The following is an 18,643-nucleotide window of genomic DNA, read 5'->3' as shown; positions in this document are numbered from 1 at the left end:
TGTCACATTGGACAATGATGCAGAGGACCTTGATGAACAGAAATAAAGAGGTTATAATACCACTGTAGAAGGCCTTAATCAGGCCTCATATGAATTATTCTGCACATATTTGGTTACTTGGTTTTCATGGTGATGAGGATATGTTAGAAAGGGTTCACAATGGTACATACATACACACATAGCTCATGGCAAAAATATGATGTTAAAAAGGAGAATCATGTCATGATTAATTTTCTCTTTATATATCTTGTGTGCTTTTTATTGATTGGGATACGTGATATATTAACAATATGTATAGCTAGTTGATCTGGGGTGATTCTTGGTTGTTCTTTAATCAAAGGAGCACTACCACCGAGTTTCCTAAGAAGGCTCCAAGCTTTACAGCTGGAATATATCCAAGTTTTCTAGGAGTTCGTCTGCTGTTTTTGGGTCATTGTTTATCTGATATTCATTATAAAGTAATTCACATTCTTCGCTCCAACCATGTATATAGTTATGTCTAATTACCTCTAGGAATACTTTTCTTGGCAGCAAGTAGGACTATACCTATAAATCGATGAAAATTACTACTTATTGGAGATATCCAGCAAATACATTTGTCAAGTTCATTTGTGTATTTATTCCAGTCAGCCTTTTTAAAATTCCAGCGTGGGATAGGCTTTGATCTTACAAATGGAATGGAAATGCCAATTAATACCGGTCTATGTTGACTATGAGGAAAGTCAGTTAAGACCCTTCTCAGATTTTGCATAGGGTGACCTGAATTATTTTTGCTCACAAGACATAAATCAGGGTTATAGTCTCTTTTTCATCAAAGACTAAGTGAAGATGATTTAGTTCGATCCAATCAACAAGTTTCAAGTATAATTCCACTGTTCATGGCGACTATTAAAGTCCCCAATATAAATTGCGGGATATTCAGCAATAGGAATAATTTTTTCCGGCCAAGGTGATCCAAGTGGCTTATAAATATTCATAATTGTAATATCTTGAACTTTTATCACTACTGTATGTATGTTTTCTACAATATTTTGAGATAGAAGAAAAACGTCTTTAAGACGATTTCGCACATACGTTGTTATTCCATATACATCATGATAAGTTGCACCAATAGAAGTGTAACCTGGAATATGACCTCTTTTAAGGAGCTGTTCAGGATCAGCAGCACATGTTTCCTGGACAGCAATCACATCAACATTGTTGGTTAACAATAATTTCGATAAATAATCGCATTTGGCTTTGCTAATAGATTCAATATTTAATTGACAAATACGTAGTGTAGGGCAAATGTTTCTAAATTCTGGTTTCTGCAAGTCACTATATTCAAGAAATTTAGTAGACATCATGAAACTGGCCAGGAGATCCTTAGGATGGACTGGCTGCCTATCGCTGTTTCTCATTTAACACCACCCAGGGGACACATATAGCTTTAGGATCACTATGGACACGAGCAACTTTGTCACAATGGTAATAACTGGTCTTTGGAATATGGGGTATAAAAACAGATTGAGGGATAATTCCTTGTATATGTATATACATATACAGACCTTGTATAATCAAAACTTTGTACAGTGGAACTATAACATTTTTACTTGCACCTGTCAATGTCACTCATTATTGCCATAATCAGTTGTGTTTTCCTCTCAGTTCTAGCAATGTGGCACCTACATTTCAGGTTGTTGTCCATTATCACTGCGAGCTCCTGACTCCTATACTTCCTTCAAGATATCACTATCAACTGTACACACTACATCCTATCTTTGCAATCCAAATGTTAAAATCTTATGAATGCCTGCTTCCGCCAGCTCGGCTTCACAACATAGAATTGTTAGCCCTCTCATGGGCTCACACAACCAATGTATTCAAATGCTCTAACAGGATCACAACCTACTTCACTCCTTACAGCTATCCTCAGTTTTGCATCTTCAGTTGGATTAAGTAACTTAGTTGATAGTACTTTGTCTCTCTCTCTCTCTGCATAGTAATTCATGAATTTGAATTTCATTGCAGGCACAAATATTTGTGAATGCCTTTAGGTGGTTAATGAATTTTCTTGCTCAGTGGTATCACCACTAAATGCAGCTTGAAATAAAAAGTCAATGCATGGTGTTTAGAGTAAGAATTATAGATGATTATCTAATCATTAATTCACTTCATGGTACTAATGTGTAATAGATTTACAACCATTTGTTTTGATGTGAACAAAATTCACATAAAAATAAAATATAAATAAATAAAATAAAAAATATATACAGGCAGTTCCCGGGTGATGGACAACCTGACTTATGGCATTCCGTACTTACGAATGGGCTCCCCATAAGGATAATAATTAAAGCGCCTCTGTAGCGCAATTGGAAGAACGACGGTACATTGCGCCCTTCGATTGGAATAGGCCTAAGTTTGATTCTCATCGCGACGAGAGGAATCTTTATCTCAACCATTTCAATCAAAGGTGAGTTAGCCGATCTCATACGGAGGTAGCAGGGTTTTTCCTCCCGGAAACTCTGGTTTTTCATCCCACATACAGACAAATCGGCCCTTCAGAACACACGCAATTTACAGACAAAAAATACTAGTTGTGGTGGAGGTGGGCGGTAGATGGTGTTGATGGAGATGATTCGTAGTAGAGGTTCGGTGTAGTAGTTGAGACAGTTGTAGGTGTCCTCCCGCAATGAGTCTTCAGACTCCTTGGAGGTGTCAAGAATAACAATAATAATAATAATAATAATAATAATAATAATAATTCGGGAACTAGTTTCTTTCGTGCATGTAAACAAACCCGCACTCTAAAGCATTCTTAAAGCAGCTTTTCCCATTATTTGGAAGTCAAATTTAAGGACCTGGGTCACATGCCATGTTGGAGATTGGTTCTTGAACTGTTTTATTCCTGCTGTGCAACATTATTGTTCGTAAAAGAAAATTCCCTTTAAAATTCTGCTTGTGCTGGACAATGCTCCTGGACATCCAATATCTCTAGATGACCTTCACCCTAATGTAAACGTCGTATATTTACTACCCGACACTACATCGTTACTACAGCCAATGGATCAAAGAGACATTTCTGCATTTAAGGCTTATTATGTACATTCCCACAAGCATTCAAGGCTACGGAAGATGATGTGATGACCTTGAGAGAGTTCTGAAAGAATTATAACATACACGATGCCATCAAAAACACTGATGATTCTTGAGAGGAAGTGAAGCAATCAACAATTAAACGGGGTGTGGAACAAACTGTTCCCTCAATTCTGTGATGATTTTTGTGGCTTCACAGAAGACATCGCTGAAGCCAGAAAAGCAGTGGTGGAGAGTGGCAATGCATTGCAATTGGATATCAATGAAAATGATGTCATTGACTTACTAAAGTCCCATTCACAAGAATTAACCAATGAAGACCTTATGGAGATAGAGAAGCAGCTGATAGAAACAAAAGAGCACAAAGAATCAGAAGCTCCAGAGCCAAGAAAGTTTAAGACAAAAGAATTAGCTGAAGCCTTTCATCTCATTGAAGCAGGATTTGCTAATCTTGAGGAGCAGGATCCTGACATTCAGCAGTTTGCAAAGGTTTACCATGCAGAGAATATCAGCTGCTACAATGCCATTTGTGATGAAAAAAAAAAAAAAAGACTGTCCAAACAACCCCAGATACCTTTTTGAAGAAACGACTTCAGTGGTAAGCTCCCCTCCTCCAGAAACAGAATTAAATCCCGATTCTCCAGCACCAGGTCCATCCTCTCTAGCACCATTTCCATCATCATCTTCTGATTAATGTTAGCTTACCTTCTTGTCTCAGAAATGCTCCTTCCAGTAAGCAAGACATTGATGCAACCTTTAATATTCTTTTCAGAAATTGCTCCTATCTAAACTTTTTGTATGAGTTTGTTTTTATGTTCGGTTTGTTTGAATTAAAAGAAAGAGTAATTCAACTGCAAGTGCTTCCCACATTAGTTTCTGTAACTTATTATTACAGTATTACACTTTATTATTATTGCTAGATATATGGTATCGTTATTGTTATTACCACATGCCAGCAAAGGTTGGTCGATTGGTAGAGCCTCTGCTACTAATGGCTTGCAAAAAGTTAAGCACGTTTGAGTGCGGTTAGAAGTTGGAAGGGAACAATCATTCTATGCTGTTGGCACACTCTCCCTCAATGAGTCCTTGGACTCCGTGGAGGTGTCACATAATAACACATTTCTAAATCGTACTTACTGGGTGCGAAATTTAAGGATGTAAGTGAGAGTATTAGAGTGCAAAAACAGAGGGTGAAAGAATTAATAATTGTGGCGGGTACGAATGAATTGAAAGGTGATAAATTTTTTATGAGAGAGGACTTGAAAGTATTGTTAAAGGGAGCGAAAGAAAAGAGTGACAGAGTTAGAATGGTTAGTCTGTTGCCACGGTATGACAGAGAGGAGTTTAGAATGAGGGCCATAATCGCAAATGACATTATGCGCACATTATGCAGACGGTGTGGTGTGGAATTCGTGGACGTATGGAATGAGTTTGAAGGGCAAAAGGACTTATACAAGATGGATGGCCTGCATTCGAATGGACTTGGTGTGCGGAGACTGGAAAGAGTGTTGCTAAATGAAGTGAAAAATGGATGTGCAAAACCAGGGAAACTAGAACTACCAAGGAGGGGGGGGGGGAATGCATATGCAGACATCAGTGAGACAGATGAGTGTAAGAATGTATATAATGTACCCGAGCCAGCACTAAGGACAAAAAATGGGAATGGGACATTTAGAATAACGCATCAATATAGGGATGGGACTAAGGGATCACTGCATTTCATGTATACCAATGCCAGGAGTATTAGGAACAAGGAGGAAGAATTTTTGGCCTTGATTGGCTCTTCCTGGCCACAGATTATTGGCATTAGTGAAACATGGCTGACGGAAGATGATATAATTAGTGGGATAGAATGTGTAGGTTATAGTGTGTTTAGGAGGGACAGAGAGAATAAAATGGGAGGAGGGGTATTATTGATGATAGCTGATGAACTGCAGCCAAGGAGAATTGAAGTTGTATCGCAGGATAGTGAAAGGACCTCATTTGAGGCTATTTGGTGTGAGATTGAGACTGGCAGAATAAAATATACAGTTGGGTGCTGCTATAAACCAGGTGATGGAATAGATGGTGGAGATAGTATGCATAAACAAATTGATGAAATGAGTGGAAGGAGGGTAATTATTATGGGGGATTTCAACTATGGTAACATTGATTGGAAGGAGGAGAGGACACATGTGAGAAAGGAAAAGGATTTTATTCAATTATTAAGAGATAACTATCTGAGACAGCATGTAATTGAAAATACTAGGGGTGTGAGAGTGCTTGACCTGGTAATAGCATCTGAGAATTTGACTGTAATGAATATGACCATGTTGCCACGTACTGGTGAGAGTGATCATAAGGTCTTGACCTGGGAGGTGGCTAAAGGTGTGGAATTTTCGATTAAGACAGGGTATATGTTGAATTACCGTGCTGGCAAGTATGACAAGCTTAGGAGATTGCTTGGATCAGACCCATGGGATGTACAACTGCAAGGGAGGGACGTCGATACAGCATGGGAAGTGGTCAAGGAGCATTTACAGGAGGTTATGGCTGATTGTATACCTAGGGTCCAAATAGTAAAACAAGTAGGGGTTAAATGGATGAATAACACCATTAAGCTTGAGCTGCAAAAAAAGAAACAACTGTGGAGGAAATTTAAAGAAAGGGGGTGACCTGCAGGCACACGAACGGTATAAAGTGCAGGCCAGAAAGGTAACGAGTGTGGAAAAAAAAGCAAAAGCGGATTATGAAAGGAAACTAGCTATGCAAGCAAAAGAGAATCCCAAACATTTCTTTCAATATGCTGCAAGTAAGAAAAAAACTGCACACGGCAAAATGATTTTAAAGAATGATGATGGTAAGGAGGTCACTGAATCAATCGATATAGTGGAGTTACTGAGCGTGCACTTCGCAAAAGCATATCATCCAGGTGGTGACATTGAAAAAATGAAGGAACCATTAGTTTATACGGGAATAGTGATGAATTAAGTGGAGGTGACTAGTCTATTACAGAACCTTAATGTGAACACATCTGTGGAATTGGATGGTATACCGGCACGGGTCTTGCGTGAAGCGGCTAAGGAATTATCAGTGCCCTTGACCATGTTGTTTAATCTGAGTCTCGGATCTGGTTTAGTCCCGAAGGTGTGGAAAGAGGGGAAAATAGTTTCACTGCATAAAGGAGGATCCAAGACTACGGTTGCAAATTACTGACTGATCAGCATATCAGGAGTCATTGTCAAGGTCTTGGAGAAAGTAGTCAAGGGAAAAATACAGGAATGGATTGATGAAAATGAGATACTATACAGGGGACAGCATGGCTTTGTGAAGGGTAGATCATGTTTCAGTAACTTGCTCAAGTTTTATAACAAGGTGACGGCTGAACTGGATAAGGGAAATGGGTTTACAGTGATACTGCTGGACCTGGCAAAGGCGTTTGACAGGATACCACATGGAATACTAATCCGTAAACTACAACATATGGGAATGGATATAGGGTTGGTGAGATGGATAGGTGGTTGGTTGATGGAGAGATATCAAAGATTGGATGTCAATTTAATGTGACAAAATGTAAGGTTATGAATTTTGGGGTGAAAAGATTAGCAGCAGTATACCACACTGATGGAACTGTACTCCAGGATATTGATGAAGTCAGGGACTTGGGAGTGTTGGTGGATAGGGAGATGAAGTTTAGGGGGCACATTGCAAAAGTAGCTAAATCAGCTCATCAACTCACTTGGTTGTCGAAAAATACCTTGACGAGCAGAGACAAGCAAGTTATTGTACCTTGTATCGAGTCTTGATAAGACCTCATCTCAACTACTGTGCCCAGATTTGGTCACCTTGGTTCCTTCTTGATGGGGAGGAGGCGGAGAGGATCCAGAGGCGAGTGACTAAGATGATAACAGGTCTATGGAATGAGCCATATGAGAACAGGTTGAAGATTTGTGAGTTGCAGAAACTAGTTGATAGGCAGAAAAGGGGAGATATGATTGAGACATTCAAATTGCTAAAGGGATTCTATAGGATTAATTCAGAGGATATTTTTGAGATCAGGACTGGTGGTGGGAGAACTAGGGGACACCTATGAAAGCTGGGCAAGAGTGTGGTCAGCAGGGGTGTTAGAGCTGGGTTCTTTACTTTTAGAATGGTAAATGAGTGGAATAAGCTGCCAGAGTCTGTTGTGGGTGCTATGATGGTGAACGAGTTCAAAGGCAAGGTATGATAGATACTGTGAGAATGTAATCGCATAGTTGTGTGGACATGATGTTTAGGGTCTCCCTCGATGAGTCTAAGGACTCCTGGAGTCGCCCGAAATAATAATAAATAATAATAATAATATGTGCTGTTCATCAGAGATCTGTTGGAGGCTTAATGGATTTTTTACAACACTCAAAAAGGATTAAAATAGAATTTAATACTTCCTATATTTCGTCCTAGTCACTAGGACATCTACGGGGATTACAAAAAACAACTAATGTAACATAACACAAATAACAAACAATACTAAGCCCAACCACATGGGTGACACTAAAGTCCTATCTAGGTGGAGCGCCCTCTAAGGGCATTTTAAGGTGGCCTGGAATGCAAGGTGGGACCTCTGGTGATGAGTGTTTCCCAAATCTTCGGAAGCTTAATGCAACCGTATTTATTAAGATTTGGTTCATTTCTGAGAGCTGCTGCTGCTTCTAAGAATAGTCTCTTTTTCTTGAATTTGCTGTGGTGGAGCATGGTGGTTTTCTTCCATGACACCCTGTGGGTGGTGTCCAAAACATGGTCAGCCAAGCCTGAATGATCATAGTTGTGTTTACAGATGTAAGACTTGTGTTCCTCCAGGCAAATGGATGCTGATCTGCCTGCCTGTCCAAAGTACGCCAGCTTACAGGAACAGGGTACTTTGTAAACTCCAGGCAGAGAGAGAGGAGGGAGCTGATCTTTCGTAGAACAGATAAGGGTAGCAAGTTTGTGGGCTTATATGCTGTGTGTAGGTTGTACTTTTTTAGAATCTTGGCTATTTTTTTGGATGTGCCACAGATGTAGGGTATGGTGATGGCATTTTTAAATCTTGTTGACAAGAAGGATGGGGAATGGGGGAGGAACTGATTATTTTTTTGATACTATGATCGCTGTAGCCATTGGAGAGGAAAGTGCTGTGTATGTGGTTAAGCTCAGTAGTGAGGGCAGTTCCACTGGAACAAAGATTGTGGGCTCTCTTGGTAAGAGTTTTAATAATGCCATGTTGTTGAGAGGGGTGGTGGTGGGAGAGTTTGTGAATGTATCTGCCTGTGTGTGTGGGTTTTCTGTATACAGTGAAGGCAAGTGTATCATTAGGCAGGCACGTAACTAAAGTATCTAGGAAGGGTAAACAATTGTTCTTTTCCTTTTCCGTAGTGAACTGGATTCTTGGATGTAAGCTATTGAGATGACTGAGGAAGGAGTCTAACTTGTCTGGGTCATGAGGCCAAATCCAAAAAAGTACAACCTACACACAATATAAGCCCCACCACAAACTTGCTACCCTTATCTGTTCTACGAAAGATCAGCTCCTTCCTCTCTCTCTCTGCCTGGAGTTTACAAAGTACCCTGTTCCTGTAAGCTGGTGTACTTTGGACAGACAGGCAGATCAGCATCCATCCACCCACCTGGAGGAACACAAGTCTTACATCTGTAAACACAACTATGATCATTCAGGCTTGGCTGACCATGTTTTGGACACCACCCACAGGGTGTCATGGAAGAAAACCACCATGCTCCACCACAGCAAATTCAAGAAAAAGAGACTATTCTTAGAAGCAGCAGCAGCTCTCAGAAATGAACCAAATCTTAATAAATACGGTTGCATTAAGCTTCCGAAGATTTGGGAAACACTCATCACCAGAGGTCCCACCTTGCATTCCAGGCCACCTTAAAATGCCCTTAGAGGGCGCTCCACCTAGATAGGACTTTAGTGTCACCCATGTGGTTGGGCTTAGTATTGTTTGTTATTTGTGTTATGTTACATTAGTTGTTTTTTGTAATCCCCGTAGATGTCCTAGTGACTAGGACGAAATATAGGAAGTATTAAATTCTATTTTAATCCTTTTTGAGTGTTGTAAAAAATCCATTAAGCCTCCAACATGATGTCCTCACAGCACTTAAGCCTCTACACATGAATCAGAGATCTGAGTTACATACAAATCCGACTTAAAGACATCCTCAGGAACGTATCTTGTTTGTAACCTGGGGACTACCTGTACAGGCAGTCCCCAGGTTACAAACAAGATACGTTCCTGAGGATGCCTTTAAGTCGGATTTGTATGTAACTCAGATCTCTGATGAACAGCACATATTATTTCACCAATTTGTACCAGCTACAAACATGTGACTTGTTGGCACAATCCATAGCCAGACACCTCCATGGGCAAGGTGGATTGTGCCATGCAACAAGTCACATGTTTGTAGCTGGTACAAATTGGTGAAATGACTGCTAGAAGGGAACCGACAGAGGTTGAAAGAGGCATTGTAATAGGATGTCATGTTGAAGGCCTATCTGTTTGGCAAATTGTTGACAAATTGGGTCATCCCAGGTTAACAATCTGTTATACCTTACTGAGATGGAAGCATAGGGAGTCAAGTGCTTCCCACAGTGGACGACCCACACACTCACTGAACGTGACTGTAGGTAGCTATGAAGAATAATATGTAAAAACCACCATTCATCAGCTGACAAGTTGAATGCAGAGTTCTGGGCATTGACTGAAACACAAATCTGCACAAAAGCATTCAGAACCGAGGCTCACAACATGGGTTTCCTGGTAGGACCACAACATTCAAGCACTACATTACCTGAACCAACATGCAGGATTATCTTCAGTGGTGCAAAGAGCATATACAGTGGGATATTGAAACTTGGAAAACTGCATTATGGAGCGACAAATCATACTATGCCCTCTACCAACCAGATAGATGGGTATGAGTGTGGCAGATGCCTGGTGAATGCCTCTTACCAGAGGGTGTAACCTCAACTATCAAATTCAGGGATGGTATGGTCCTGCTTTTCCTGGTTTGGGCTCAGAAATCTATATGTTAGACCATGAACATTAAACTCCAAGTGGTATCTGAATATTCTGGACAATATTATGCTTTCTACTTTGTGGCAATTTCTACAGAACCAATCATTGTTCCTTTAAGCAAAACAATGCACCTTGTTATAAGGCTGTTGCTGTATGTTTGATTTGTGGACATAAATGTCACTACACCTGACTGGCTTCCACAGAGCCCTGATCTTAACCCTGCTGAACATCTGTGGGATGAACTGTAGCATCAGGTGAGGTTAAGGGATCTATGGAGGCCAGTCAGGTGTAGTTGAAAAATGAGTGAAAAAAAGTTGAAAGTCTTTTTTCACTTGGTTATACTATAAATTAAAGATGCCAAGAATATAATTTTTTGGCATCTTTAATTTATAGTATAACCAAGTGAAAAAAAACTTTCAACATAAGTCTAAATAGTTGACTGAAGGATCATATACAGCATTGGACAGATGAGGTTAATCTTATCTATGAGAGTCAGCATGGATTTGTTAAGTAAATCTGATTGTCTTTTATAATAAAGCAACAAGAGTGGTTTATGAGGGAAAGGCATATGTTGCCTTTTTTTTTAAAAAAAAAAAAAAAAAGACATTTGACAGGGTGCCACATAATAAGCTACTGTTTAAGTTAGAGCACATGGACTCACTAACCTGACATAGATGTCAGGTTAGTGAACTGGATTGGGAACTGGCTGTCTGACAAATATCAGAGAGTTGTATATATGGGAGCAGAAGGTTACAGGTGGGATCCCACAGAGCTGAGTATGGGATCCGTACTGTTGAACCTTTATATCAATGACACTGTCAAGGATTACATGGAGATATTCAGTTGTCTGCAGATGATATAAAGGTGGAAAAGGTTATTACTAATAGTGTAGATATTGTTGCCCTTAAAGAGGATGTGAATGAGCTGGACAGATGGACAAATGAATGGGGGGTTTCAGTTTAATTCAGTTAAACGTAAAGTCTTGAATTTTAAGATAGATCAATGGGAGGCTGCACATACGGTGTTACAGGAGCTGTACTAGAGGAAGCCGAGAGGAAAGGGATCTTTGAGTGATAATTGATAGAAATCTCAAGTTGAGGGGGAAATACTGCAAAGACAGAAAGGTATCCCAGAGGATTGCTGCAGTACTGAAAAGGATGCTGACCAACAGAGATAGAAGAGTTGTAATTCCATTGTATAAAGTAATGATCAGACCACACCTGGACTAGTGTGCTCAGATTTGGTCCTCAGGATTTGAAGGGGATAAATTTACCATGGTAGTATAGAGACTGATACAAAAATGATATCAGGACTTTACGATATTAGTTATGAGGACAGACTGAGGGAATGTGGAGTGTAAAATTTGGTGGAGAGAAGGAAGGGTGATATGATTGAGACATTTAAACTGTTGTTTAAATTTAGAGATGCATTTACATGGTTGATATTGGGTAGTTCTTTCATATGGCAGAACAAGGTGAAGGCTCAAGGACAAGGGGACATTTCTGGAAGTTGTGAAAGGAAGTCATGAGCAAGAAGGTGAGGAGTGGTTTCTTTGCATAGAGGGTGGTTGAACCATGAAGGCATATGTTGCTTGATAGGGTGGTGAGAGCATGAATGGTGAACGAGTTCAAGAAGGGGGTATGATAGACTGTGTTGTCTAGGATGGACCTCCCTAGATGAGTCTTGTGACTACATGGAGGTCCTGAATCATAATAATTATTATGAATAATTATAGACACACTACCATGTTTAAGAACTTCCTTTAATTAAAATTAAAATAAAATTCAATGTTTCAACTTTTATAAGATCATCTTAAGGAATACATTAACTGCTTGGAAAGAAATCAAAGGACACCACAGTATGAGAAACAAACAGCAGTGGCAGCCATCTTAATAACAAGCAGGACCTCCTTTCACTGTTATGACTGCAGCAATCCTATGGGGCATACTTTCCACAAGTGTATGATAGCAATCAAAGGGAATTTTGAATTATTCTTCCTGTAAGAATGTAACGTAACGAGTCCTGGACAATTGTAGACAGACATCCCTTGACCTCACCCAATGCTCCAGTTCATCCCACAGATGTTCAGTAGGGTTGAGATCTGGGTTCTGTGGAAGCTAGTCAAGTGTGGTGACATTCATGTCCACAAACCATGCAGTTACAGCAGGAGCATTATCACACAGTGTATTGTCTTGCTGAAAGAGACATTGGTCAGTTCCATAGAAACACTACAAAGTAAGAAGCATTGTATTATCCAGAATATTCAGATTCCACTCTGAGTTCAATCTTCATGACACTACAAACACTGGTCTGAGAACAAACCAATAAAAACAGGATCATACCATTACACAGCCAGGATTATGCACTCTGGTAAGAGATATTCACTAGGCATCCATCACACCCACACCCATCCATTTGCTCAGTATTGGGTATAGTGTAATTTCATCACTCCATATTACAGCTTTTATGTCCCACTGTACATGCTATTTTGCACCAAAGAGGATGCTGCATCTTAGTTTGGGTAATGTGGGACTTGCATATTGTGGTCCTACCATGGAAACCCATGTTGTGAGCTTCAGTTGTGAATGTTTTTGTGCATATTCATTTGTGGTTTACAGTAATTTACAGCTGATTTCTGCTAGTTCCTCAGTCACCTAAACAAGCTACACAGATTCATTCAATTCACCATTGAAACTGTAACAAGTGTATCCTTTTCTGGATACACTTGTTACATGTCTTCCTTCCAGCTGCCTATCCTTCAATGTCTACCGAAAACCAAAACACACAGGCCAATACATACATAGAGACTCCTACCACCACCCTATGCAAAAACTAGTTGTTATTAGTGCCCTAAAAAGAAATCTTAACAACTTGCTCTGATGAGCAGTCTCTGAAAAATGAATCTGAAGTAATAAGAAAAGTGTTTACAAAAACACCTAAAACAAGAAAACTATCCATAGAATCCTGCACAAAAATAACATTGATTGATTCTGCCAGAGAGGCATGTGGTGAGGTTGTGTGCAAAGATAAAAAAATCAGAACTCCCTGGTGGACACAGGAAGTTAAAGAGGCAGTGAAGGAAAAGAAGAAAGCATATCAAAAGTTCCTGGCAAATAAGTCAGCTTTTACTCTTACAGAATACAGAGACAAATGTAAGAAAGCTAAACAGTGTGTAAAACTAGCTAAACAAAAGTAATGGGAGGACTTTGGCAAGAATATAGAAAATAAATATCAAGAAGGTGGCAAAATATTCTGGAGGTTGTTGAAGAAGCTTAGGAATGGAGGAAAGAGTGTTGTAAAAGGAATTAGAGATGATAAAGGTGAAATGAAAACAGGAGAAAAAGATATCCTTGAAGTATGGAGTAATTACTTTGAAAAACTGCTAAATGAAACAAGCAGTGATGACAGCACAGTGATTAAAAACACTGACCAGGCATGCAGTCAGGAATACATATCCATACTTGAAGTAGAAAAAGCCATCAAAGGCTTGAAATGTGGAAAGGCAGCAGGAGTAGATGATATTCGACCAGAAATGCTGAAGTATGGTGGTATAAGAGTCTTACAGTGGCTGCACTGCATAGTTCAGAAAGCCTGGACAGAGGGACGAATTCCTGATGATTGGAGTAGAGCTCTCATAGTACCCATATATAAAAAGGGAAATAAAACTGAATGTGAGAATTACAGAGGTATTTCCCTACTGAGTGTTCCTGGCAAGATCTATGCAAGTATACTTGAGAAACGGTTGAGAAGAATTGTGGAAGAAAAGCTTGGTGAAGAACAAGCTGGATTCAGGCCAAATAGAGGCTGTCAGGATCAGATCTTCACTTTACGACAAATAGTCGAGAAAGCATGGGAATATAACAAAGATCTGTATTTAAGTTTTGTCGATTTGGAAAAGGCATATGACAAGGTGCCAAGAGAGAAGCTATTCAATACGCTGCAGTTATATGGTGTCAATGGGGCATTATATCAAGCAATACTTAGTCTTTATTTGAGTTGTGAGTCAGCAGTTCGAATTGAAGGAAGTACAGGAAGATGGTTTAAGGTTAAATCTGGTGTGAGACAAGGATGTACATTATCCCCTCTGTTATTCATTATCTATATGGATCACATTATGAAGGAATGTGGTATTAAACCTGATTTCAAAATTGGAGATGTTAATGTCAGCTCTTTGCTTTATGCGGATGATGTTATACTTCTAAATAAATCCGCTAAAAATCTGCAAGATTCTCTGACTAAATTGAATAGCTGTTGTAATAGATATGGTATGAAGGTCAGCAATAAAAAGACAAAGACAATGAAAATAGGCAGAATCATTGAAAATGTCAACTGTGTTGTGAATGGAGAACCTGTGGAACAAGTAAAACATTTCAGCTACTTAGGCACAATTTTTACTGAAGATGGTAAACTAAATATAGAAATAGACAACAGAATCAGCAAAGCTGGTATGGTGGGAAGTCAATTGAATAAATTCATATGGAATAAGAAAGAAATTAGTCGGAACACTAAATTAGCTGTATACAAGACTGTGTTCAAACCAATTTTAACTTATGGATCTGAGAGCTGGGTCAGAAGTAAAACACTTGACCAAAGACTAGAGACCGCAGATATGAGAGTCCTGAGAAAGATTAGAGGCGTGAACAGATGGCATCAATGGCAATATCATATTAAAAATGAGGATATTAGGAAAGAACTTGACATTGTCAGCATCCAGGAATGCGTTAGCAGAGCTAATCTCAGATGGTATGGTCACTTAAATAGAATGGGAGAGGAAAGATTAGCAAAACAAGTGTTCTCTGCCAGGTTGGCAGGAAAACGACCCAGAGGAAGACCAAGATATAGGTGGATTGATACGGTACAAAGTACCTTAGACGATAGAAATATAAGATCTGATAATGTTGGAGTCTTGACAAGTAACAGACTGATTTGGAGGAAAATTGTAGATAGGAAGTTAGTAATGATGTAATTTTTTCATGTAGTACTGTCATATCCTGTACACCCCTTGAGGGTACATGGCAGGAATTTGATGATGATGATGATGATGATGATTACAGGTTTGAATCCCAGTTTGGTCATGAATGTTTATAAATGTCTTCAGGCAGGAAGGGGATGAATTTTATATCATGAGAGACCCAAAGCGGCTTCAAAAGATAACATATTTGGTCTCTAGAAAAGGATTTTGGGATTATGTAAAATAAATAAAAAGTATATATAGAAAATTAAAAAAACCTTAGTCCACCCAGAGTATTAATGTACTATAGGTACATTAATACTCTGGTCAAATTTAAATAAGATTTCCCAGTTTATGAAATTTGGCTCATTCTTTGTTTATTTTAGATCTAAAAAAGGTGTGATCTTTACATGCAACTCCATACAATTATTTTTGTTCAATTCTTTCTTTCTCAAAATATAGAAAAATGGATAAAATATAGAAAATAAGTATATGCTATTTCAATGGTATCCAAATGTCATTTTAATTTTAATGAACACTTTGCATGCATATTTTTAATGTTGTGTAAACATATCAAAGCCAGTACATTGATTAATTTTACATTAATGATATTAGAAATGGTCTGAAAGGTAAATCCAGTTGTTTGTTGACGCTTAATTAGAGAGAAAGATCAATAGTAAGCAAATGTGATACCATGTGGAATGATCTGAATAAACTGACATTATGAGCAAAGGAAAACGGTTCAATGTGGTGAAGTGTAAAGTTATGCACTATGAAAGGAAAAAGAATGCAAATTACATAATATATGATAATGTTGCTCTTTTAGAAATTTATAAAGCCAAATATTTAGGAGCGATAACAGACAGGGAACTGAAGTTCAGAGGACATGACAAAATAGCACAACAGATTAGTTGGATGTTTGAAAAATACAGTGAGAAGTAGAGTTGGTTGTTTGTAGTTGCCTGAAATTATTCATGTTCTAGACAAGATTCAAACCTAGCTTTTTTTCAAATGAATGGCATTGTTGATACCAAACAAGCTAAGTCTCAAGAAGGGGAAAAAAAGTTATAATCCCTGTTTATAAGACTTTAATATGTCCACATCTAGACTACAGTACTTAGATATGGTTACCTGGAAGCAGAAGAAGCAGATGATCAAGCCTATGGAATGCTTTTTATAATGATAGAGTAAAGTATTAATTATAATGAAGAGCCAAAGGCTTCAATTCGGTGACATGAACATATTTAAGTTAAGGGATATTATATCCCATATTGTTTCTTAGCCGAATAAGAAACTCAAAGAGTTTCATGCCGAATATAGTTTCTTATTTGGCTAAGAAACAATATGGGATATAATATCCCTTAACTTAGATAGAGTGAAGGTTTGTGGGTTGCAAAAACTGGTTAATAGATGAAGAGGAGAGCATGTGACAGAAATGCAAGTTGCTAAAGGAGTTAGAAATGATGCAGGAAAAGTGTTCAATATGTGATAGGTGGGGAAATAATAAGGATAACCAGTGGAAGTTGAGTAAAAGCATGATTAGCATGGATATGTTAACCAGAATTTTTTGCTTGGAAGATAGTGAATGCATGGGATGGATTTCTGGTGGTAGTTGTATTTCATTAGTGAATGATTTTAAGGGAAAGTTATGATACATATTGTGTGAAAAGTTGGTACAGGTCCTCTGGAATCATTCTATGGACTCCATGGGGGGGGTTCAGTTAATAATTTTAGTGGCTTTTTTCCATCATTTTTTTTTTTTTTGAATCTGTTGGTGAGCAGTAGTTCTTCATATTTTTAAATTCCCATTTCAAAATATGAGATTTTTTTTCTTCTTTGGAGCAATCGTAAAAGCGTTATTAAAGTAAATACAACTTATTAATATAAAGAACAAATATCCGTCTAGTTACATAAACTCTCTATAGATGGCAGTATACATTGTTAGAACAGCACTTTTAAATTTTATATAAAATAAAGTCGAATAACTTTACTTAAAAATTAATCAGATTATAAAAAGTTTAAAAATATCTCTTCTTTAACACAAAACTGTCAATCATTCATTGCATTATTTAGACTTAACATTTCAATCGCACGTGTGATTACGTTAAAGATACTCATTGTGGCACACAGCGCCACAACAACATAGGTCAGCATTATTGTGTAATGCGCTGGGATAGTGTTAAAACCAACTGCAATGCTATTCTGCTTTTGATTTCGTTGCAATTTTGGTTGTGATAAGTTAATGTTGTTATTAGTCTTAAGTATAGTAATGGATTGTGCATTTTCTGGTCAGTTTTATAAAACAATGAAAAAAAAATTATACATATATAAATATATATAGAGAGAGGGAGACGGATATTACATTTTTCACATTCCACAACAATTTAAACCTAGAAAAATCTTCATTATTTTCTTACGTGCATATATTAGATATCATTTATACCAAAATAAAATACTTACGAATGCCTGGGGGAAGTAGTGAATGAGGATCTAACGATGGGTCGGCGGGATCTCCTGATAAGTTATTGGAAGCCCTTGGCGAGACAGGTAAAGCGTACACAGGAATACACCGCCAGCCAGGCAGCGTTAGATAGGCTGGCTCCGGTGTGGAGGAACACTCCATTGTACTCAGCATAAACTGGGCTGCCGTTGGGCGGGAACAGCGCTTCGTGTCCGGACGGGGGTGTTTCGTCCTGGTAAGGCAGGAAGTAAAGCTTGATATTGTCATCTTCAGATGATGAAATAAGATACAGACTCTCTTATCAGCAGGAAGCAAAGGGGGTGAAAAAAAAAAGTACCTGCTGGCAATGAGCGTCTGAGATAACAAAAATACTGAAACATTTTTCGAAGAAATTGGAAAGTTTTATATAAAATCAAATAGAACAAATAATGCATTTTCGTTTAAAAAATATAGTTTAAAAGTCATACTTAACTAAACTATATATGCATATTATAATAGAGGGAAAAAAGCACGTGTATAGAATACAAAACGATATTTTTGGAACATAAAATTATAAGAGAGATAAGAAGAAAGTCGTCAGTTTTATCAAACGCTCGGGAAATATCTTATTGAATCAAATAAAGAAAGATTTTAAATTAGAGAAAGTAATCTGCATCATATTATAGTGGCATTTGCAAAATGGAATGCTCGTAGCGTCGTTGATTAGGATGATATTAATGCAGCCGTATTGTGTTACACGTGTTCCCAGGAGTAGGAAGGGATGAAAATCTTAAACAATAGAAAGTATAACACGTTATTCCAGGTGAACCAAATGATTTCGTTCTTTCTTTCTTTCTATTTTTAAAGAAAATAGAACTCCTTTGTTTGAGACTAGCTAACTCAGACCCATTTGGAAAGGTTTGTATCGGAAATTAGCGTCCTTAGCGGGATTCGAACCCGGTACTTTCCAATTAATAGTTTATTGATTAGTATTTTTTTTTTTTTTCAGTTCAATTCTGCGCTGTTTTCCAAAGCGCAGAACTACTTCAGGAAGACTGAGAGATTATCTAAAAAATCTGATAAACATTGCAAGATTAAAATCGCCAGATTTCATTCACAGATTTGCTCATCGAGTGCATCTGG

The 18,643-nt window shown here is 38.2% G+C and overlaps 1 protein-coding gene across 1 annotated transcript in view; it reads right to left on the bottom strand.

The window, feature by feature from the left end:
- The window catches only part of aop (ETS variant transcription factor anterior open), a 109,162-nt gene that overhangs the window by 41,730 nt on the left and 48,789 nt on the right, over positions 1-18,643 (bottom strand). The window contains exon 2 of the mRNA XM_090393731.1: positions 17,521-17,753. Coding sequence (XP_090249857.1) covers positions 17,521-17,695 — 175 coding nt within the window. The 5' untranslated portion in view covers positions 17,696-17,753. The remainder of the gene's footprint in view (positions 1-17,520; positions 17,754-18,643) is intronic.

This window comes from Typopeltis vanoorti, chromosome 6 (genome assembly GCF_054136105.1).
Source record: "Typopeltis vanoorti isolate ZY-2024b chromosome 6, IOZ_Tvanoo_1.0, whole genome shotgun sequence".
Classification (NCBI taxonomy): domain Eukaryota; kingdom Metazoa; phylum Arthropoda; class Arachnida; order Uropygi; family Thelyphonidae; genus Typopeltis; species Typopeltis vanoorti.
This window is presented reverse-complemented; position numbering and strand designations above follow the sequence as displayed.